Source organism: Chelonia mydas, chromosome 4, assembly GCF_015237465.2.
Source record: "Chelonia mydas isolate rCheMyd1 chromosome 4, rCheMyd1.pri.v2, whole genome shotgun sequence".
Classification (NCBI taxonomy): Eukaryota; Metazoa; Chordata; order Testudines; family Cheloniidae; genus Chelonia; species Chelonia mydas.
Window position 1 is genome coordinate 53709046 of NC_057852.1, and position 23840 is coordinate 53732885.

At 42.0% G+C, this 23840-nt stretch overlaps 1 protein-coding gene across 2 annotated transcripts in view; it reads right to left on the reverse strand.

The window, feature by feature from the left end:
- The window catches only part of INPP4B (inositol polyphosphate-4-phosphatase type II B), a 292155-nt gene that overhangs the window by 177958 nt on the left and 90357 nt on the right, over nt 1-23840 (reverse strand). For both annotated transcript variants that reach the window (XM_043545736.1, XM_043545737.1), the window contains 2 exons: nt 18132-18182; nt 11807-11886 (listed from right to left, as the gene is read on the reverse strand). In XM_043545736.1, coding sequence (XP_043401671.1) covers nt 11807-11886; nt 18132-18182 — 131 coding nt within the window. The remainder of the gene's footprint in view (nt 1-11806; nt 11887-18131; nt 18183-23840) is intronic.

Here is a 23840-nt window from a genome sequence, read left to right on the forward strand (position 1 = left end):
GGTAGTGAGGTTGCAGGGGGCAGCCCATGGGTAGGCAGAGGCAGCAGGTCCAAACCCCCCTTGCCGGTGATGAGTGGCACTTACATTGAAGTCTGCCCCAGGGAATGGGGGCTAGTTGATGACTGGCAGTGGCCAAAGACTGAGGCGAGGTGGGGATAGAGGGTGGGGGGGTCCCCCAGGGAAGGGAGACCCAGATCTGTGGGGGTACTGCAGGTGGCAGCACCCCAGCGTGAAAGGGGACACCAGGGTCCAGGAGGGACTCGGCCCAGTAGCAAGTGGGACACCAGCCTGCAGAGGGCGCTCCGGAAGCTGGAAGAACTAATTCCCTGGATGACCAGCAGGAGGCGCCGCACCAGTGAGTTGCCGCCCGGTTACACCCCTGGTAAAAAAAGTGATAATTTTACAGACAACCACCATAACACAGAATGATAAATAACCAAGGATTTTCAGAAATGACTAGTGATTTGGGTTGCCTCAGTTTTAGGGTGTCCAGATTGAGACACCTTAAGGGGGCCTTATTTTCAGAAAGTGCTGAGTATCCATCCTCTGATATTCAGGCCCTTTTAAGCTGTGTTATATCGAGCACCCAAGGTATGCAAAAGCAATGGTCAACTTTCAATATCGTGAGCAACTAAATAACTTGCATGTGTACTGTGCCTGTCATGTTGTAGAATGAAACTTTACAAAATGAGGGTCCAAAAAAGAATAGACATAAAGAATCCCTTCACGTCTAGCTCCCTCTAGGATGAAAAATGTTAACTATATAACAGCACACAGCAGTCCTAAACAAGGAGACAGAAACAGAAGTAAAACAAAAAGCTGTATCCGTGTGTGTGTGTGTGTGTGTATGTATATAGATAGATATATTTAAAAAAAAAAGAAAAGAAAAAGCAGCAATTTTAATAGGCTATATGTGATTACCTGACTTTAAATTTTGCAAAGACCGCATTAACACCCCAATTCTTGTGTAAGTTATGGTGAGATCTTTGTCTCTTCTAACAGGTAATGCCTAACAGCGTTCCTTACCACAAGGCTGGGGCTTGTCTTCAACTGCTCATTCACAAAGAAGTGTCACTTTGGACTTGTCTAAGAGAGGTTGCTGTTTTAATGATACCAGTATGGTTAAGCAGCAAAACCAGTTTGGGAAGCCAAATAAGCTATACTGATTTAAAAAAAAATAACCCACATTCCAAACCAATATAGCTATACTGGTATAATTTTTCTCGTGCAAACCAGACCTTAATGAGAACCAGCACCACTTCCCTCTGAGTGGTGCAGAGGCCTTTAGCTATAGAAATATTCACAAAAAAACGTGAAAATATCAGAATGTGTGCTCTATTTTGTGATATTGTCAGACTTTTCACTCAAATATTCTGGAGCAAAGCATTCTGAAAGCTTCAACATTCACTTAGGATGAAGGTCACTGAACTTGTGAATTCTGTGATTCATCAGCTGCAGATATCCAGATAGACCCAGTGCTGGGCTACACTATGAAGTCAGGTCAGCTTAACTACATTGCTCAGGGCTGCGAAAATTTCAACCCCCGGTGCATTGATTGGCCCAGCGTTGATCCCCGGTAAGTGTCGACATACCCTAATTCTCTGCTCATGCCACCCTTGGCTCGATAGTAAGTCAGAGTGCCAGCTAGCGATAACCAGAACACAGTGTGCTATTGTGGCAGGATGGGGCAGCAGGGAAACCAGCTATGCTGACTGTACACCTGCTAGGGAGTTTCTCCTCATTTGTGCTGTCAGGGCAGTGAATTTGTCCCCATAACTTTTGGAGTTGGATTTTAAATTACATTTTGGTCCCGAAAACTATATCTCACCTAGGGCACTACAGAGTGCTAGACAGGCCAAAAAAATGTAGCAAGACTTTTGAAATTACATCAGCATATAACCACAGTAGAATAGAGAAAATGAGGCCCCCAATACAATGAATATGTTCAGATTCCCTGAATAACGTGTATTTCCCCATACATACTGCTTTCATTTGTGCTCTTCATAAAGTACTATAAACCTGAGTTAACCACAGTGTCCCTTTTTAATCTGAAGGAATACATCTATCATTGCTAGCAGACATGGTGTTGCCTATTTAACTATTGAGTGCTCTCCAAGAGATCTTTGAGGATTATTTGAAAACAAGTCAAATAAGGTTTTAAAACAATTGCTCTTCTGTGCTTTTAATGTAACACAGTATGATGGTGTTATATACATAGGAGATGCCAACCAAGAAAAGTATATTTTACTATCTCTTGAAGGATTGAAAACTTCAATCCATTTTGCTCCTCTACAGCTTTATTGATTAATAAATATTTTGAATATGAAAACTCAGAACTGATGATTGGTTCCCATGGCCGTAACTTCACTAATAAAAATGGCTTATGAACACAAAGCAAAAGAGAAGCAGACTGTGTATTTGCATAGCCTTGTAAATGAGAAATGAGCGATTGCCTGAAAAGGAAAATGTCTGACTTTCAGTTGTTCCAATCTCAAGGCAAGTAGTGCAGACTAATACATAGTTCAACACAAATTCTTTTCCCATCAAAATAATGCATTTTGAAAGACAGGAGCTCATTTTCTTATGACAAATGTATTAATTATTGTCATTATGAACATTGTCGTCTTTGTTTGACATGGGCTTTGTGCTTCATATGACAATCAGCTTTCTGTTTTCAAACTGTTCCACTGATAAATAAAATGTTAAAATAGAGGATAAACGAATGACACTTTTTAGAGTTAAATGTATTCACTCCTGTCACTGCTTCACTATAAGGTTATGTTTTGTTTTGTTTTTTATCAAAACAAGTTATTCTTAGCTCTTCTGGAGTCCTGCCTAGTGTTTAAAGGCAAGCTGCTGTCCATCTGCCTCCTGTGGCCGATCATGACAAGAAGCAGCCAGGAAATAATTTCAGAACGCAGACTAAGTAAAACTTAGCTAGTTGAGCACAGACTCAAATTGCTCATGAAAGGGCAACAATAGTTCAAATACATTGCTTTCTGTACTAATTACTAGTTCCAGAAGTTACACACACAAATTCCTTTTCTTTCATTAAATATGTTAAATGTTGCTCAGATTCAATGCTTTCTTCATCCTCTAGCCCCCTGAACCCCAGCCTTTCAATTTCACTTCATATGTCAGAAAATAGCTGTTTTATCTCCTCTTTGGGAAATTTTTTTTTGCCTTTGTCCTGGTTGAATGTCAAGGGAAAAAATATAACCCAGAAGGACAAAGCAACATTGAAATCCAAGAACATCAATAAACGAATTAACATTTAACTACACCGTAAACCCAACTGCTACCATACAACCATCAGCAGAGCTTCCTGGGGAGCATGACAAGGTATCAATACTATGACTAGACTATCCTGGAAAATCTGAAGTCTGTGTACTGTTCCCACTAGTAGAGGAGAACGCAACATTATGGTTACATCTACACTACAGCTGGGATCGAAGCTCTGAGACTGATTTACCGGTGGTCAATTTAGTGGGTCTAGTGAAGACCCACCAAATCGACAGCAGATTGCTCTCCAGTCGACCCCTACTCTACCCCCGACGAGAAGAGTAAGGTAAGTCGATGAGAGAGTTTCTCCCGTCAACCCCCTGCGGTGTAGACCTCACAGTAACTGGACCTAAGGTATGTCGACTCCAGCTACGATACTGACGTAGCCGGAGTTGCACAGCGTAGCTCGACTTACATTTAAATAGGGAATAGCAGAACACTCAGACACCTTCTGGTTAGGAATCAGGTTGTACATCCAATCCAACAAAGATATAGGTTGTGCTGCACTGGTCCATCAAAAGATTGATACTGGTGTAAACTGACCCCTTAAACAGGCACAAAGGGAAGCAGCACTATAAGCCATTGCAGACATGGTTCAGAAAGGCATAACGTACCCTTCCATCAGCCCTTGGGCCTCATCCAAACTTCGGGTTAAGACAAAGGAAGGCCGTACCAGATTCTGTGTGGACTATCGAAAATTAAATGAAGTCACTTTAAAGGATTCTTATCGATTAATATGAATAGATGATACTCTGAACTCTGTAACTAGCTCAATCTGGCTTTCCAGATTAAAAGCGAATATCAGCAAGTAGAAGTATGTCCAAAAGACAGGGGAAAAAAACTGCTTTCACAGCAGGACAAGGTTTGTGGGAATTTAAAGTGATAGATTTTTGGCTTGTGCAATGCACCAGCCATATGTGAAAGGCTAATGGAGACATGGCATACCACCTTCATCTTATCCGTTATAGCTAGATGATATCTTGGTGCATGCTAAAAGATTTGAGCAGGAACTAAAATATTTATATAAATAGTCTGTGATAAACTGAAGGTGGTCAATTTGCAACAGAACCCAAAGAAATGTGAGTTGTTCCAAAACGTAGTAGTCTGCCTTGGGCACACAATAAGTGAGGAAGAAATTTCCGCTACCAATAAGAAAATTGAGGGTGTACTAAGCTGGCCAACTCCCCTGACATTTATAGGCTGGCCATATATCCAGTTTTAAACTGGACAGTCCTGCTTTTCGAATGTTTGTTCCCCAACTCATACTGAGACAAAATCGGATGTGGGGCAGTGTGCTCTTCAAAATGGCACCCCCTCATGACAGTGCTTATAAGGCCACACCCAGGGGCCTTGGATCACGCCAGCAGGAACAGGTCCACACTCTTCCTGGAAGTACCAGAATATCTGGTACTCTGGGAATGTGAGAGTGGCCTACTTACTGATTTGCAGAATTTTACAGGACTCTGCTCCTATTATAGAGGTTCATTTGTGGATTTATCTATATTGAAAAATCACTGCAAGTTGGGTGAGAAGGCAAAACCATTTCAGTGGTCAGCAGAAAGTAATGTAGCATTTTCAGCGTTAAAAATGCTCTGCTGACTGCTCTTGTATTGTCCTATCCATGTTTCAAAACTCCATTCATATTGGACACAGATGCTAGTGCTTGGGGACAGTATTAACACATGAACACAAAGAACTTGAGAGGGTGGTAGCTTATTAAACTTTTACTGTAAATTCTCCCAAGAGAAATGATTGCACCATCTGAAAAGAACTCCTAGCAGTAGTTAAATCTATAGAACAGTTTCATCACTACTTGTATGTGGGGGAAGATTACGATCAGGACAGACCATGCTTTCCCACAATGGTTCTTCAGATTCAGAAATCCAGAGGGCCAGCTTGCCAGGTGGATGGAGAAGTGGCAGTACTATGATTTCCCAGTCACAGATAGGTCTGGCCATAAGTGTGGTAATGCTTTTCCAGATGGTCTTGTTGGGAAGCTATTTGCAAACAATGCCCCAAGCAGCAGAGCAAGGAATTCATTACTAAAAGGGATGGGTGTGTCTCTCTCTTCCTCTAATTTACAGAGGTGCCCATGTTCATGGTTCATCCACTGGAAGAATGGGAATGGGGACGAGGCATGGACCTCAGAGCAACTAAAAACTTCACAATGAGAGGATCTTGATATCTAGATGACTATCTAGACTCTGTAGAAATCTTACAATACAAAATTGAAAGAGTTTACATCCTTGCAAGGGAAAATCTGAGGACACTCTCTGACAAAATGAAAAGGCTATATGATGTAAGGTCGTATAGGGAAACTTTTAAAATAGGGGACCTGGTCTGGATCCACAAGTCTAGAAGGAAGAAGGGAGGAACTCTCAACTAGATAAACCTTGGGAGGGACCCTATAGAGCAGGGGTGGCCAACCTGTGGCTCCGGAGCCACATGCGGCTCTTCAGAAGTTAATATGCGGCTCCTTGTATCGGCACCGACTCTGGGGCTGGAGCTACAGGCAGCAACTTTCCAATGTGCCGGGGGGGGAGCGGGGGGCTCCATGCTCAACCCCTGGCTCTGCCCCAGGCCCTGCCCCCACTCCACCCCTTCCTGCCCCCTCCCCCGAGCCTGCCGTGCCCTCATTTCTTCCTCTCCCCCCCAAGCCTCCTGCATGCCACGAAACAGCTGATCGGGACGTGCAGGGAGGGAGGGAAGGGGAGCTGCTGACTGGCGGAGCTGCTGGTGGGCAGGAGGCGCTGGGAGCCGGCGTTGGGGCGGGGGAGCTGATGGGGGGCTGCTGACATATCACTGTGGCTCTTCGGCAATGTACATTGGTAAGTTCTGGCTCCTTCTCAGGCTCAGGTTGGCCACCCTGGCTATAGAGTACTGACCCAAATAAATGAAGTTGTGTATAGGGTTTAGCTGGGTCCCAGGACTAAACCCAAAGTTATCCATAAGAATCGTCTGAAAGGGTATCAGGGGGACAGAATTTTAGCTTGGCTGCACCCTGAATCTGAGAATATGGAAGTCGAGGATGGAAAAGTTGTTACAGAAGTTAATTCCCAAGTAGGAAAGAATGGTCAGGATGTACCTCAGCCAACAAATTCCACAGAAACAACAGGCATTCTTTGGGGGGGCTGATTGTAAGAAAATCCAGGTCGAAAAAAAGACACAGATTTAGGTAGGAATAAAATTCTTGTGAGTTGGTGATATGAAAACAGGAAGACACTGTTCAAATGTAAATAGTTAACCTTGTATCATTTTAAATTTCTTTTCTTTCTGTTTGGGATGGATTGTTGGGTGTCACTGTTTTGGGCTTCATTGGGATGACGGGTAAAGCTGAGATGGTGGCTGGTGTTATAAATTGGATGAAACCTTGTTGTGGGATTGAGGTTGATAGGTGGAAACTCACCTTTCGATTAACACAGCTGTAAGCATAAACTCTACCCCTGACAAAAGTAGTGTGTGAACCTGCCCTGGAGCTTCGCTGAGTGTTGTTTTGGGTGCTGCAGCTGTGGGGGAAGGCAGAACATAGACAGTGAAGGTATGTCTACGCTACAAATGCTACAGCAGCACAGCTATGGCATGCAGCTGGGCCACTATCGCACCGTAGTATAGATGCTCCCTGTATTGACAGAAGGGTTTTTCCCATCAAAGTTGTTAATCTGCTTCTCAGAGACAGTAGCTAGGTCTACAGAAGAATTCTTCCTCAACATACACAAGTCCACACTGGGGGTTAGTTTGACCTCACTATGGTGCTCAGGGCATTAAATTTTTTGCAGCTTCGAAAGATGCAGCTAGGTCAATCTAATTTTTAAACGCGGACACGAGAGAGAGAGAGAGAGAGAGAGAGAGAGACTGCACATGAACACGTGCAAGAAAGAGCAGCTGAAAGCATGTCTGACCTTGGCAGAAACCTGTGGAGAGGTTCCTGAGTCAGGGGTGCAGGCTGCCAAGAGTGCTCTGGTGCTGTTTCTTGCTATTTGATTCTTTTTACATTCAGAGAGACAGGACTGAATGTACATTCGTTGTAAATAAACAAATCTGCAAAAAAATACATGACTACCACCAATTTTTACTCCCTACTGAACATCCACAGGGCCCCAAACTTTGACTATCCGCTTGGGTCAAAAGGGGCAACATAGTAAAGAGGAAAGATCACTGTATTATTAAAAATCTACATGACAAATATACCTACCCTCTATCCTTGAATAGAAGTTCAGATGATATTGAAATGCTTAGAACATTGAGAAACAAGTACAGGACAAAATGAATTGCTGAAATTTAAGTACAACCTTATGTTCATAAAGTAGTACAGTACAGTATAGACCACAGGGAGACACTTTCACATATATTTTCTTCAGGAAAAGGTAAATCTATAAAGACTGGTATGTCTATCCTGAATCTTTGTGAATTCCCTTGTTTTTGTAAGGTTAGTTCCCCTTGTCATAGAGTTCTGATGTGGGGGTGGTCTTCAGAGGTACCTTCAGGACTCAAATTAGAGCAGTATATACCAGCACCTCTCCCGGGCTGCCTTCTTGTTTTCTAGAATCTCAAATGTTGGTTTTTTTTTTAAAAAAAGTACATTTCTAGCTGTTACATTTGCACAGAAACACTCACTTCTGGTTTTGAAGGTTAACTGATGCGGTGATGTCTGCCTGAATTTCCAGACCGCCTGAAATGATAGCTCTGAGAGGCATGAACTGCCCCAGGTGTCACTATGGGACACTAACTCAGATGCTACTGTAAGTGTGAAACTTGTTAAATATTTTATTGCCCATGTCAGAAAGGAGGGGAAGGATCACACTATGAAATTCTGCACAATCTACTCTGACTGACATCGTGTTTTGTCACCACAATTAACTAGGCCTGGAAGAGTATCACCTCTTATTCTCTTCTCCAGTGAAGACGAAACCAAGCTCAAGGGTGCCACCCATGCCCCACAGAGGGGAAGCCAAACCTGAGGAGTTCAGTGGAGCTCAGACAGCATGTATGATCCTGTGTGGAATATCCATACAATCTACGGAGAGCAGCATCACAGATGGATAGAGCTTAATTTTGTGGGGAGAGATTAGAAGAGCACCATTATTTTTTGTTCTCTTTTACCCCCATGTAGCTCAGTGGAAATCACACTACAATAACGAAGTACAGATGTGACAAAGGATGGCACATCTTCCTATCTCACCTAGTGACGTCACATACACATTGAACAGGAGGGGTAACGGAGCACAAGCCTGTGGCAATATTCATAATGAGAGTAATACACTTGAAATGAAAGGATCTTCCAGAGAATGGGGAATGCCATCATCATTGCAGACTGGCTGATGAAGGGATTTATATTTCAGGTTAGAATTACCATAAAGCCTAAAGGCCCCAACCTTACTGTGCATGTGCATGGTACGTGCCGCACAAACACATACTAGGAGAGAGTCCCTGTCTTGAAGTGCTTACAATCTAAAACTAATGAACTAAACCAGTCTAAATTACTTGAAGCAGCCATCAGTGCTCCTAACTCAGGTTTGCTGACAACAGCACAGGAGTGGGTGAATCTGCATCTCCAGTGAACATATATTGCCAAATTGATATTCAGAAATATCTAGCCTGCTGAAGATGACTTTTTTTAATATATTTGGCAAATTTATTATTTATTCATCAAACCTTGTTATTTGGCACATCACCACCACCCACTGACAATTTTTTAGATGAGCCATAATTTAGCCCTTTGGAATTTTCAGAATGGAAACTATGCTCCAAAATCTCTAAAAGGTTAAATTCCTTCAGAAGAGACAGGTTTTGCACCTTGCCAAAACCAAAGCAATACCTCAAATTGACCTGTTCAGGCAGGTTTTGATAATTATATATAGACACACACATTCCCCTAAAACACTCATTTGGTGGACAGTCTAGAAAATATCAGTCTTTAAACATTAAGGGCTGTAACAAAGAAAACAAAAATGAAAACCCAAAATGAAAGGACAGATTAAAAACCCTATTGGTGTCTCAAAAGAAAGTTCCTTGGCTTGTATCCTTAGTCACTGCCAAGAAGAAAGGAGGGGAAAGGGCAGAGAAAGAGTACACCTTTGGTGAAGAACTGAATGTTATCAGAAACCTAAATCACTGAGGGTATGTCAATGCTGCAATAAAAGACATGCACCATCGAGTATCAGGGCCTGGGTCAACTGACTTGGGCTCATGGGACTCAAGCTGTGGGGCTAAAAATAGCAGCGTAGAGGCTTGGGCTTGGGGTGGTGCCTGGGATCTGAAACCCCGAGGAGGGGGAAGCCCTGAGACCCTCCCCATTCGCAGGGTTTCAGAACCCAGGCTCCAGCCCAAGCTCAAACGTCTACACTGTTAGCGTCAGCCGCACAACCTGACCTACTCGCAAGCCCAAGTCAATTGACCTGCGCTCAGACTCAGCATCACAGATTTTTTTTTTGCAGCAGAGACATATCCTGACCCTCCCTCAACCTCAACACCCCTGTCTTTTACCACGACCACCCCCACAAAAAAACCTCCCACCCGTAGAACTACAGAGGAACAAGGCAACTCTTTCAAAATCCATCGTTACATGGTTTAGTTTGTGTTTTTCCTGAGCAAGAAAATGCTAAAATGTCAGTAAAAAGAAAGTATGGGCCAGATTATATGATGAGACCAATATCTACCTGGTATCACAGAGACCTAGTTTCAGCTCCCTGATTCTCCGCTTTGCTTTGTCCCAGACCTAGCATAGGTTACAGCAGCCCTGGGGCTACTCTAACTTACACCAGTTTGCAAAGGTCCTCCCAAGCAACTGTACATCAGCTAGAAATAGATGGAGCACAGTTTGCCTGGCAATGCCCTCAACAGGCCTGTCCCTCATCCCTGACACTTCCCCTGCAACAGCGATGCTGCAGGAAGGGGATTGCCAAGAAGCCAGATTTTACTGCCACTGAGGAGGAATGGGCAGTATTGTCTCCTTCTGCACTGCCTGGTGACATAATGAGAGAAGAGTAATTCTGTGAATCTGGCCCACAGCCATACTCAAGAAACAATTCAACATTCATAAGTTTTTTTGAAAATGTCTTTTAAATTTCAACCCACTAACAATTTAGTGTTCTGGAGTTCAACTGGAATTGTTTCAAACAGCTGTCTTTTACTATTAGATGTACAAAAAATGTATGAGACAAAAACAAAACTTGACAAAAAGCAAACCTACAAAGGTCCAATTCAGACCCAGTACCCTCTGGGAACCCAGTAAGGCTAATGCTGTAAACTAATATTTTGTTATATTGTGATTTTATGCAATATGAGAATGAAAATCAACACACTCTGTCAATACATCATGGTCTCTAAATCAAATAGTATATACCTCCCCATCTGCCCCCATGTCTACATGCAACTCCCATTACTTTTAATAGGGAGTTGCATCTACATAAAAGTTGCATGTACATAATAGGGAGTGCAGGTACATAAAAACCAGACTTATGCCCTCTCCAAAAAGGGTGTTGAAGGCCCTTGGCACAATGAAACCACTGCTGTTCTGATGAATGCATTTGAGTTTGGGCTATCTGCACCAAGACAGGGTGTGCAGCCCACGTGCCACCAAATCTAGTTCTATGTGGACTTCTGGTGCATCTATACGCAGCATCTCCTAGGAGAACAGGAAGAGGAGGAAGGGATATATAATATAACAAGAGCCTGATATGTACAAATGTTGAGCACCTTAAATTCCAGATGAAGTCAATAGTAGCTGTGGGTGTTCAACATCTCTGAAAATCAAGTCCTAAGGGCCTGATCCAAAGCCTTTAAAGTAAATAGGAGTTTTTCTATTGGCTTCAAACCGATATAGATTATGCCCTGAAAAATTTGCCTAAGGTCATAAACATAAGTCTGTGTCAGAGCTGGAAATTGAACTCTCCTGATTCCCAGCCCATTGTTTTAAACACAAACCCATCCATTCCATCCTTTCTTCCTGTTAACACAGGGCCACATCTAAAACACTGGGCCTCATTCTCCACAGCCTTGTACCTTGTGTAGTCATATACATTTGTGCAGAGCTCTGCATTGCAATTCTGATTTGGTAGCGTTTCATACCTACTTTACACAGATGTAAGTGATTACAGAAGGTGCAAGGCAGTGGTGAATCAGGCCCAGTGTACTTAAACATGCCAAATATTCAAATCCTGGTCACTTCATGATAGTAACATTTAGATTCTACAAAAATATAATCTACTAATTAAGTGAGAATAAGATTTATATTCCCTGTTGTAGCAATCTTTGAAAGGACTTTTCCAAATATAACTGCTCTGCAATTTTTCTGTAGGGGATCATATCAAAGAGCGAGTAACCTTTCCTAACCTGACACATGGGAAGCTCTGACTTAAATAATTGGTATTTCTCTTTAGCTTTGTGCATAGTAGAAACAGAGGCACTTGAGGTTAACATCTAATATACCTGAAGTAATTCTGAGTTTCAAACACAGCCAAGCCGCAATCATTAAATGTCACGGGTTATTAGTCTGAAATGGTTTACAACAGACAAAAAGACCTACCTCAGGGTAAGGGTCAACTGTTGTTCCTTTGACTTCACCAAGTCTCCTACTTTAAAAGTAGTCAAGCCCAGAAAGTTTCGCTACAAAACACAGGGGAAAAGAGAGAGAAAGGAGGACATCATCATTAATTTCTGAAGTTTTAATCATTTCATTTTCAGCCCCATGCCTGCAAATCTGTCTTTTGTAGCAAGAGAGAAATTTTAAATTGGAACCCACTAGCTTGATGTATTATCCCGTAGAATACTTTCATACATCAGTGACACCATTATCAATAATTTGTAAAGCTCAGATTTTACAGACAGGAACCCATCTTTTTCATTAAAAACAATCAGTCTGACAATCTGACAAATAGCGGGCTGTAAAATGTACACTCGCAGGAAAAGTTTCATTTACTTTGAAGGTTTTTTTTCCTATTCAAGTGATTTCTGTATCACAGCAAATGTTAAATCTTCAGTGTTTTACCAATGTTGTTCTTGCTACAGTAATTCCTCAAACCCTTAGGCATTATCTTCTTTGAACTCGAGATATTAATGTATTTGCTTGCTGGAGTTATTTTTATGTTGGGCTCAATACAAGTTATTAATAGAAATGCTGTATTTTCTGAGTATATAGCAATGTTTGTAAGCATGTTTCCTTGGGTATTTCCAACCGAGGGTGGACCAATTTTATTCCAGTACAAATAAAGAGAAATATACTCATCCAGCTACATTTTCTAAATTTCTGTTGACCTACTATGCTATATGTTGTCTTTCTACCAGTGTCAGCCTTTTGCATCCTCAAGGAAATTATGCAAACTTTTTTGTTTTTCTCAAGAGAACTTTTTACCCTCTCTCAATACCTCTGCTGCTCAGCACTAAAACTTCACTTTACCAGTTGTACAAGAGTTCTTCTTACTCTAGGGACAACGAGCATGGAAAGAAAATAACCTAAAACTTTCTTCTATGAAGATTTTTTTTGAAAAATATACTGCAACTCACTGGAAGTTGATGTGAAGAAATTACAGATATTTTCATTAAGTCACATCAAGTATGCAAACATCATCAACAAATAAGCAGGGTTTTTGCATCATAATTTTATTTTTTATTCCTTTTGTGAGGCTAACAAAAATGAAAGGTCTAACAGCAAATGCAATGTGCTTGCAGATGACAAAATCCAGGTATAGGTCTCGAGCACACTCACATGCTCTCAGGGTCAGCCCAGACCATATGGAGGTAGCACATTCAATCCTTGGAAAATGGAGAGCAACATGTGTTTCAGCTGAGCTGCTCAGCAGCAGTATGACACCATCTGGCAAGAGTTGTATCCTGCCTTCCTTTGGTAAGGCCAGTCTGAATCAGGGCCTTGGAATTTTCGAATGTGGGCTCCAAAGTTTAGTACTCAGACAGGCTTTTAGGCACATAAAATGCATAGCTGGGAACCTATATGCCAATTTAAATGCCCAGATGTAGAGCCCTACAATTGGCTTCCGAATTTAAAAGCTGGGTCCTCAGCATGGCCAAGCTGAAAGCCTCCTGCAGGCTTATGTTGATGTCCATGTTATGATTCAGTTTCCATCCCTGGCTGCACAGTTAGGCAGGAAGGGAACGAAGATGGTATAAAACATACAAGCCGAGAGAAAGAGAAAAGGTGCCAAAGAGGCAAGCTGTGGGGAGGGGTGGACCAAAAGGAGGAAGTAAAGAAGAGGAAGACTGGAGACATGAGACAGACACAGAGTGGGTAAAATAGTATGATTATGTAATTAAAGACTGTGCTGTGTCTTCACTGCCAAAAAGGTGCGTTTTTAAGTGAGATAGCTAACTCGACCCACCTATCTCACTGTAAAATCCTAGCAGAGACAAGAGAGAGGTAGTTTTTACTTCAGTGAAACTAGTTGAGGTTAACACTATACCTCCCACAATGCCTTGTTTCTGCTAAGATTTTACAGCAAGACAGCAAACATATTCGCTATCTCACTGTAAAAACACACCTTTTGGCACAGAAGACACAGCCTGTATCATAATGTGTACACATAAGGGAGAACAATTAAGGTTGCTCATACAACCTTAATTCTGGCATTTCCTAACTTTTGAGTCCTTGACTTCGCAATCTTAACATTCCTTTGCATTTTTAATATGCAATTTGGATGGTAAACTTTGTGTTCTTGTAGAGTGCCAATTACAACAGGGCTTTGATCTCAGTTGGGGCCTCTAGGTGCTACTGCAATACAAATTAATAGTGGTAATTCCTTATATGAATGGAATGGGGAGAAACAAACATTTTGCCCATTTGTGGTGGCCCCTCACAAGCCAAGGTCCTACAGCGCGGCAAGGTCTCATAGCCTCTGCAATTAGCCTTGTGTCATCAGATGTTTGGCTGTGTGTGTGTGTGTTTTTTGTGTGCTGTCCCAGCTCTGTGCAGATAGTTGGCACAGCAGACCTCAATTAAACTGCCCAATGACCACAAGATCTGTTAAGGTACAAAGGCGCCTGGCCAGGTTTGTCGTTGAAGAAGCATGGTAATAGCACCTGCCAGACTCTACGAGGATACTAAGACATGTATGCCCATGACAATGGATGCAGCTCAGTGAATGGCGGGATTTTCCATTCCTCCCTAGGTTGGCCAAAGGGTTAAAGCAAGGTATCCCAACATCTATAGACTGAGACAAAATCTGGGATAAACAACTTGTGTAACACCTTACATGTTTCATGATGTTTGTTACCTCCCCTTGTACTTTCCTTCTGATGTTTCAGACAAAACATTCCTATTCACCACCTGTCTTTGTACTTTTACTCCTGATGTTTCAGACAAAATATCACTATTCATCATTTTTGTCAAACCGTTTTATTTATGCTAGGATGGGGTGTTCTTGTGCTGGCCTGCTGGAAAGTGTTTACATATTCAGTGTGTTGCAACAATGCTAGCAATAGTTCATGTACCGGTCACTGACTTGCAGGCAATCAGCTGCTTTTGACAGGACCTGACTGCTGCTCATAGCATAACTCACAGACTTTTGTTCAGGCCTCAGGGTTTGAACCAGGCCCATGCTTCAGGCTCTCTCTTTCTACTACACCTGGGTTCTCAGATCTCACAGGACACTGCTTAATACAATATAATTGTCCAGATTCCAAAACATTTTTTTCTGTTTCATCTTCTTAAATTCATTTAAAAATACCTTCAAAATAATAATAAAAAAATGTTGTATGGCCCAGTGATCCGATGGAAATGGGTTACCTGGCCTTGCAATGGGCCTAGAATCTGAAAGGGTGCCTTGTGGCTAGCTATGGCACCGACTGGTGGTTAGGTCAGCATACCTACGTCACTCAGAAATGTGGATTTTTCACACCCATGACCAACGTAGCTATGTTGACCAGGCCTTGGACTCCTTTTTTTTGTGCTTTACCCAACTTTACCCTGGGCCCTGAATTGCCATGGCAATTTACAAACTAATCCAACTTTGCGTGTGTGGTTTAGAGAGGTTTGAAAATTGAGCTTTAAACAACCTTAATTATAGAATAGCTAGGGCTCCTTCATAATTTTGCTAGTGCTGGTGAGACATTTGTGATAATAAATTATAAGAGACTTGTGTTGAATTGTTTGATTAATAAACTTAATCCACTTACCTAGCCAAAGAAAAAAGGAAGAAAGAAAAACATGTCTGCAATGGCCCCATGAAAGGCTGAAATACAGTTTGCTCACTGAGATTTAACTCTGCTGCCATATTGTACATTTTTCAAATGCATCCTGTTGGAACTATGCCCGGAATGATCCCTGGCAGTTCAAGGAGGAGAATTAGCACCTCAGAATAAAAATCAACTTAAAATCTTTCCCATCCATAGTCTGCTGTCTGCCCCAGCTCTTGTTTTGCCATCAGTCAGAAACGGGCATGTTTTATACATGTTTTGACTCCAGGCAGTAAGAGCAGAAAGTAGCCAAATCAGGCACTACTGCACTTGGGGGAAGGGGGTAAAATGGTGTTCAGCCAGAGCTACCCCTCCCTCCAGCACGCCACTGGACCCAGAATTGTGCAGAGAAGACAGCTGCCACTATGGGATCACTGGGACTCAAGCATTGACTCTCTTCCCCCCAGCTATGCGGCCTTGGGCGCAGAGAGGAGCCAGACAGAGACTCCAGCAGGAGGGAGCAGAAACTGCCAAAGCTGAGTTCTTTGGAGAACGTTCAATAGTTTTGACTAGAGATTCTCTGTCTTGCGCTGATTGGCTGTTTGCTCCAACCCTCTCCCTCCCTCACAGTCTCTTCATCTCAGCTTCACTCACACTGGCCACTCTTACTCTCCTTTCCGCTGCCTTGTCCTCCTCACTCCCTTTCCCTTTCTTTCTATTTAGCTTATCCACACGCTAAGTAAACTCACCCCCTCAAACGTATCATGCAACTAAAATGACATTTGGTGCTATCACATTGTTCACTCTGCTTGTGCGTTATACCTATCCTCTCTCCCTACTGTGTCTGTCTTGTCTAATTATATTGTAAGCTCTTAGGGGCAGGAACCATCTACTACTCTTGATTTGTACAGAGCCTAGCACAACGGGGCCCCATTTTTGGTTGCCTATTAGACACTACTGTAATAAACATGATTAATTTATACTAGAAGTGGGTATGGTCACATGATGGAAGATCAGACAAAAAGAAAAGGGTAGCCACTCCCCCCCCCCCCCCCGCAACTTCTGAATTCCAGTGCTGGATAGAGCAGGAAACAAACCAGAACCAACATAATTTGCTACCATGGATTTATTATTATATACACACATCACCATCACAGATGAATTTGGTACTGTATATGTCCCAATCTAAATTGTTTGCAAGGTTTTTTGATTTAAGGATTTTGATTTAGTGCCAATTCCCCACTCCTAATTCTATATTTCTTCTCTGTGGCTGGGAAAAGGGAGCGTCTATGTGCCCGTGCATGCTGCCAAAATGCAAGAGTGATTCTGGATACTTTAGAATGCAATCTGGGAAATCACTGGGTTATTATTAAACCTTAACAGAGATGTGTGGCAGGGTGGACTAGGTCCGGAAGCCCCCTGTGGGAGGCCTCATGGTCCTGCATCACCCTGCCCCAGAACAGATCAGAGAGAAATCCAACAGACAGCCTAGAGTGGCTACAAAGGAGCAGCCAATCCGGGGCCAGAAGGGCCCTATATAAGACAAGCAGCAGAGCAAAGAAGTTCAGTTTCTGTGTGGAGCTTGATGAGGGAGGACTGGGGGCCTAGCTGGCTGGTTTAACAGCAGGGCTGCAGATAGCTCAGTGCAGAGAGCTCACCAGATACAACTGAGCCCAGCGGATGCTGCCAAAGACCAGGTGCCTGGCTGGACAGAATAGTAACAGAGCTGTCTAAAGGTCAGTGTGGGCAGGCTGAGCCCGGGGGACTGAGCATAAAACCTGGCCGGACCAGATGAGAGTACCGAGATGGGCCCTGCTTGTCTGGTACCAGACTGAGCCCAGGGAGGGCTGCTTAAAAGGACCCCCGTTGAGGGTACCAAGATGGGCTCCAGCTAGGTGTCTGAAAAAGGCAGCGCCTCTGGGAAGAAGCCTAAGAACTACAGCCCCATACCAGGGCAGTAATAAGAACTCAGGACTCTATACCAGAAGTGAGGGGACAGCACGTGTGGCTTGGCCAGAGGGCTGAGCTGCCAAAGACCAGGCAAGAGAACCAGCAGCTGTGGGGTGCTCAGAAGAAGCAGGTGCCTCCCTGATGTAAGACCAAAAAAGAAAAAGCAGGCTCACACCTGAGAGAAAGGAGGCCATCCATGAGAGGGGGGTACTGCCTCTCCCTCCCATGAAAAGACTGTTTGCAGGCACTATTGGACAGAGAAAAGGGGGCACGCTTGAGAGGTAGGTGCTGACGCCGTTACAGGATGCCATTTCTCCTCAAGCCTGTGGAATTTCAATTTTATCGGATATACACATTGCTAGCCCTAACCCAGGAGGAACACTCTCTTCCTCCCCCAAAATTAGGTCAGTACCACAATGGGCTCTTTAAATATTATGTCACTTCTTATTCAGACACCAAATACAGCTGCTATGGCAGTGCTGATTGACCTTATTCCTGAAACCCAAAGACCATGCTGGTTAAGGGAGTGTGAGCACAAGCTCTGTATCTAACCCAGACTGCTTGCAAGGCACTAGCAGAGACTCTAGAAAACTGGACTGGCCTCCGGATAAAAATCCTCCTTAAGGAAAAAGCCTGAAGTTTAGAGTCAAGAAGTAAATGCACTAGAATCCATCAATCTCTGAGTGTATTACTCCTGTCATGATCCTCTATTAATTTAATCCAACTTCTAATGCAAAGTACATTTATAAGCTCCCTAGCTAACAAAAATCACTTACCCCAACATCTGTTCTTGACTCCTTGTGTTCAGACAGGACACGGATGCGGACCTGGGAAAAACAAATCAGTTGTGGGTTTGGTATTTCTTGAAATGGAAATCAGAGAGAGACTTGCTTCTGGATTTATTTCCATTGCTTTCTACCCTTTTTTTTTTTTTTTTTTTGGGGGGGGGGCAGGTACTGGGGGACTGGTGCCAATCCGGTCAGTTTCTAAACACTAATTTTCTTTTAATAATTTACCACTTCAATTTTTTTGGCATCCTGCTAAAGTCCTATTTCTGAGAAACTCATTTATCATTCGGAAACTTCCTGATTCTCCGCAGCAGAGAGGACTATACTCAACTGCTCCTTTCATAACTTCAGACCTTTACCGAAATGACTGTTAGGTTATAAAATACCTCACAGCCTCTTTACCTAGAGTGATTCTCAGGAACCAACATTCTTCAGACAGTAGAACGACTTATGGATATAACAGGGTGGATTATATTGCAGTTTCTCCTACAAAAGTCCACGCTTTTATGCATACACACTTATAAACACTTCACCCACGTATGTATGTATCCTGGGAGTTTTCTACACCCTAACTTGGACTTGTTTAACTAAGGGTATTTTTTTAAACCAGTTTAGTTAAACCAGTACAAGTCTGTGTGTAGATACTCTTACTTCAGTTTAAAAGTAGCTTATTTGATTGTTCCAAAGTGGGTAAAGACTTGAATAGACATTGGGCCTGAGAGAGAGTGAGAGAGAAAATGACTTTGTAGTCCAGTGTTTAAGGCACCCAGGCAGAAGGTGGGAGACCCAGGGTCCAGTTCCCTCCTCTAATCATTATTTCATTGTTCACAATTGAACAACTTTAACAGGAGAGACTGAGGGAGTCTCACATCAGAATATCCCATAGTTCAATGGTTAGAGCACTCTCCTGAGAAGCGGGAGATCACTGTTCAAATCTCTTTCTCCCCTCTCCCCCGGTACAGAGGAGGGAATGGAACCTGGCGAGTGCTCTAACCACTGGGCTCATAGTTACTGCGTAATGTGGGCACCAGCAACACTACCTCCTTCTGCTGCGAGATTCTGAATGAGACATGATCTGGTAGGTGGCCTCTGAGCATACCTACTGGATCAGGCAACTCAGGCAGACAAATATCTATCTTCCCCCTCAGGCAGACGAATATCTATCTATCTTTCATGAATTGCTCTGGGGCTTAGGCAAGAGGTAGGCATCCAGATGCCTAGAGGAAGGCAACAGAGCGCAGATGCAGAAACGTAGGCACGGAGAAAATTTTGACCATGAAAAATTAGGCATCAAGTGAGTTTAAGTGCCTACGGAGTTCACAGTGGAGCCAAAACTGGGACTTAGGTGCCTAACTCTGGGGTTTAGATGCCTTAGTATTTTTGTGATACCCTGTACTTGTCTCCTTTCCACAAGCCCTTCAAGGTCATCTGTGTACCTAGGCATTCATGGAAGGCACAGTCCCTGCACTCCTTCTAAGAGTAAGGCCTCAAGTTGTCCCTGGCCTTTTACAGGATGCAGCTTCCTTGTATGCATGACTACCCTTCATTTCCCCAGCAAAGACCAAGGAAAATCTGGCCTAATATTCATTTTAATAATCTGTTTTCTAAACACTGATAATTGTAGGTATTTTTAGTATGTATATAATTTTCTTATGCGGAACCTTAGAATGAAGTTGAAACTCTGTACAGTCTTTCTAAACATTTCTTATGTTGGCATTTGTCATAAAACAGAACCCACTCATCCTTTAACACCCCCCCACACACCCCTCCCCCACACATCTGTTAGTTTAAATATGAGATGAGAGTTAAGGAGCTCTTTCATAGAATCATAGAATATTAGGGTTGGAAGGGACCTCAGGAGGTCATCTAGTTCAACCCCCTGCTCAAAGCAGGACCAATCCCCAATTAAATCATTCCAGCCAGGGCTTTGTCAAGCCTGACCTTAAAAACTTCTAAGGAAGGAGATTTTACCACCTCCCTAGGTAACGCATTCCAGTGTTTCACCACCCTCCTAGTGAAAAAGTTTTTCCTAATATCCAACCTAAACTTCCCCCACTGCAACTTGAGACCATTACTCCTTGTCCTGTCATCTTCTACCACACTGAGAATAGTCTAGAACCATCCTCTTTGGAACCAACTCTCAAGTAGTTGAAAGCAGCTATCAAATCCCCCCTCATTCTTCTCTTCTGCAGACTAAACAATCCCAGCTCCCTCAGCCTCTCCTCATAAGTCATGTGTTCCAGACCCCTAATCATTTTTGTTGCCCTTCGCTGGACTCTCTCCAATTTATCCACATCCTTCTTGTGGTGCGGGGCCCAAAACTGGACACAGTACTCCAGATGAGGCCTCACCAATGTCGAATAGAGGGGAACGATCACGTCCCTCGATCTGCTGGCTATGCCCCTACTTATACATCCCAAAATGCCATTGGCCTTCTTGGCAACAAGGGCACACTGTTGACTCATATCCAGCTTCTCGTCCACTGTCACCCCTAGGTCCTTTTCCGCAGAACTGCTGCGAAAGAACCTTTCTTTAAAGGTACCCAGAGTTTGGAGTGAGGAAACATTTCTCTTCTCAGGCAGTTGCTGTGCTATGATTTTCACAGTAAGAAGAATATTTCTTTCACAAAAGCCTGGAGACAGCAAGGAAATGTTACATTTCACCCACTGAAGGACCAATCATCTGGTCCACATTAAAAATGTATGGGAATCCTCATTTGGCTATTATTAGATATTCCTGTGTATTCCTCCAGTTAAACTGGCAGGTCAGAGGAATATTGCTTTTATGCAGACCACTTATTCCTACTTTTCACATAAAGTTAATATTTAAAATTTAGAGTAGTTATAAACACATGTTTTACAAGTGAAAATAGGTAATGGAGTGGCTACAGTTAGTATGCATTTTTAACAAAATAAATCTGTGAAAGCTGATAACTAAAAAGTAACATCTGGCCCAGAGTTGCAGTGATGTAATCCCCTTTTCTTATTAAAATGATTATAAACTATTTTTTATATAATATGAGCAAACAATTTGTTTAAGAACTACTGTACAAACTATCTGTACTTCAGTGATTTCTATGGAGCTGTTTGCATCCAGACTCCTATTCAGCAAAACTTTCAAGTCATGTTTAATTTTAAGCATATGCGTGAGTCCTGTTAAAACTGAAGTCCAACTGATTTGTTGAACTGAAGTCCTTGGGCACCGATGAAAAAACTAACTAGATGGTAAATTCTGCAGAATACTGAGTGTCCTCTACTTTCACAGAAGTCAATACAAATGGAGAGGTCTCACACCTCACAGGAGGTACTCAGAACTTTGCAAGACTCGTCCCGTACTCTATTGTATATTGCCCCAATTTTGGAGAGCAAGCATTCTTCTGCATAGAGAATCTTTCTTGAATCAGGACCTATATGAGGCAGGGATGGAGGAAATGTATAAAACAGCAAACCTAGAGTGCAGATTTCTGTGTGGTAAAAATATCCACATTAATATACAAATTAATTAATTAATTAATCAATCAATCAAATGAGGGAAACAATGTCTGTTAAGATGAAGAACTGCAAAAGAACAACTTTAATTTAAATAACCACTGAGGGATTAGTTAGAAAAATTATTTACAAACGTTGTCACTTTGAGTTGCTTTCTGATTCAGCCATATTCACACACCTTTTTCTGACCACTTTAGAGTCAATTTTTATGCAAACAAATTTTTGTTAGGATTAATGCCAGAGAACAGCTGCCTTTTGTGTAAGTGGCTGTAGTAATAAGATTACATGTGAAAACAGGTATTTATTAGGGCTGCTCAAAAATTTTTTTAAACTGTTCTTCAATGAAAAACAGTTTTCAGCTGAATGAATTTTACTGTGAAAAGTTTTTTTCTGTGGAAATTTTCAGTTTTTTGTCAAACTGGACACCCAAAAACTGAAATATTTTGATTCAGATATTCCACAATGCCACATGGGAGTCATAGTTGGGTTGCCTACCGTACCAATGCCCCTGTCTGGGCTGTGCTCCCCACCTAGATATCATCTCCCATGAGACTCCCATGATGCACTGCCTCCCCTTGAGAAGAGGGCAGACCAGGACGCCTCAGAGATGTAGTCCAACCAGGAGGCCAGACTACTGAGAAAAATGGGAGTATGAGGCATCTTAATTACAGCTTCGATGAGACACCGTAAAGGCATTTTTCAGTTCAACGATTCTGGGTTTTGGTCGAAGTATTGTGTGATTTGTTTGATTTTTTCTTCATCAAAAAGTCAAAATGTTCCACCAAAAACAGGACCCATTTTCCAACCTGCTCTTTTATTTATGGCTTGTGCTGGAATGGCTCAAACTCTTCTTTTTTTTTTCCTTTTTTTTTTTTAAATGAAGTTTTGGACAACAGGAAATAGAAATAACAACATGTGACCTATTAAACTTCACAAACAACAACAGTAAATAGCAAAGAAACAGTCAAAACAAAATGGTGATTTTCAAACAACTCACAGGCTGAAATATATTTACATAAAGTGTTCAGAAAATAATTATAAATAACTAACACATTCGTCAAAGTCTCTGGATAATATACAAAAGGAAGAAAAGGTAATTCATCAGATAAACTGTTCACTATGAATAGTTCACCCAGCTCTAGACCGAAGTCATGATGAAAAATGAAACACAGAATTAAAAAGAATTTTGAAAAGCAAATAATCTCTCAGTACATTTTGTAACTAAACAAACTACTGCTACTTTTTGGCATCTCGTTATAAATAGGAAATCCTCAGCTTCACAAGGGGATAATTAGGGCAATTCTAACCCATTTTCCACAACTAAAGATAAACTTGAATCTCAGATACACAATACACTATCAGAGGGTGTTTTCTTTCCCCTAAGTTGCTCTATGCTTTTGAGAGTAAAATCTGACCCATCAAGGAGTTTGTTTGCTCTGGTCTGGAACAAGATGAAGCAAACCTTAACAAATTACTTTCTTACGCTCAGAGACAATATGTTTTTTGAAGACAGCAGAAAAGGTAAACATGCAGCGCAGTTCTCTGACTTGTACTTGCCCAATAGATGAACAGAAGGCATTGCAACTATCACTATTACAAATTAGAAAAACCAGGCGGGTGAGGTAATATCTTTTATTAGATAAGGCTCATCCTGGGACCAACTTGGCTACAACAACACTGCAAACTAGTACAAATATTCATTAGAAATTTTAATCTCTTTACCACACATTCACAGCACAAAGAATCATTATTAACATTAGAACACAATCCATTTTTAGTGCACGTACCACCAAATTATCTAAGTGCCAAATTTCTCCATGCATAAAAAGTTACATTGAGTTTCAGCTATCCTTCTTGTAGTCCTTTACCAAAATGTAAAAGACAGTATTGTATTATTAAACAGGGCATCTATTTTGGTCATTCATGGCAGACTACTTCACATCTACACTATGTTGGAGATCAGTTGACTGAGCCATTATCATTACCAACACCTCCTCAGTGCTATAAAATAATTAGCATAATTAAAAACGAAGACACTTTTTATTCTTACACCTTTTAACATGTCATAGGCAATTAATTCAAAGTGGAAGTGAAAGAGCATTTCTTTTCTTTTTTGAATATTTCATGCCTGACCTAAGTTCAAGCCTCTCTTCATGTCAGTTTATAACTGAAGGCTTGGTTTGTATATAATATATTTCTCTCTTATGAT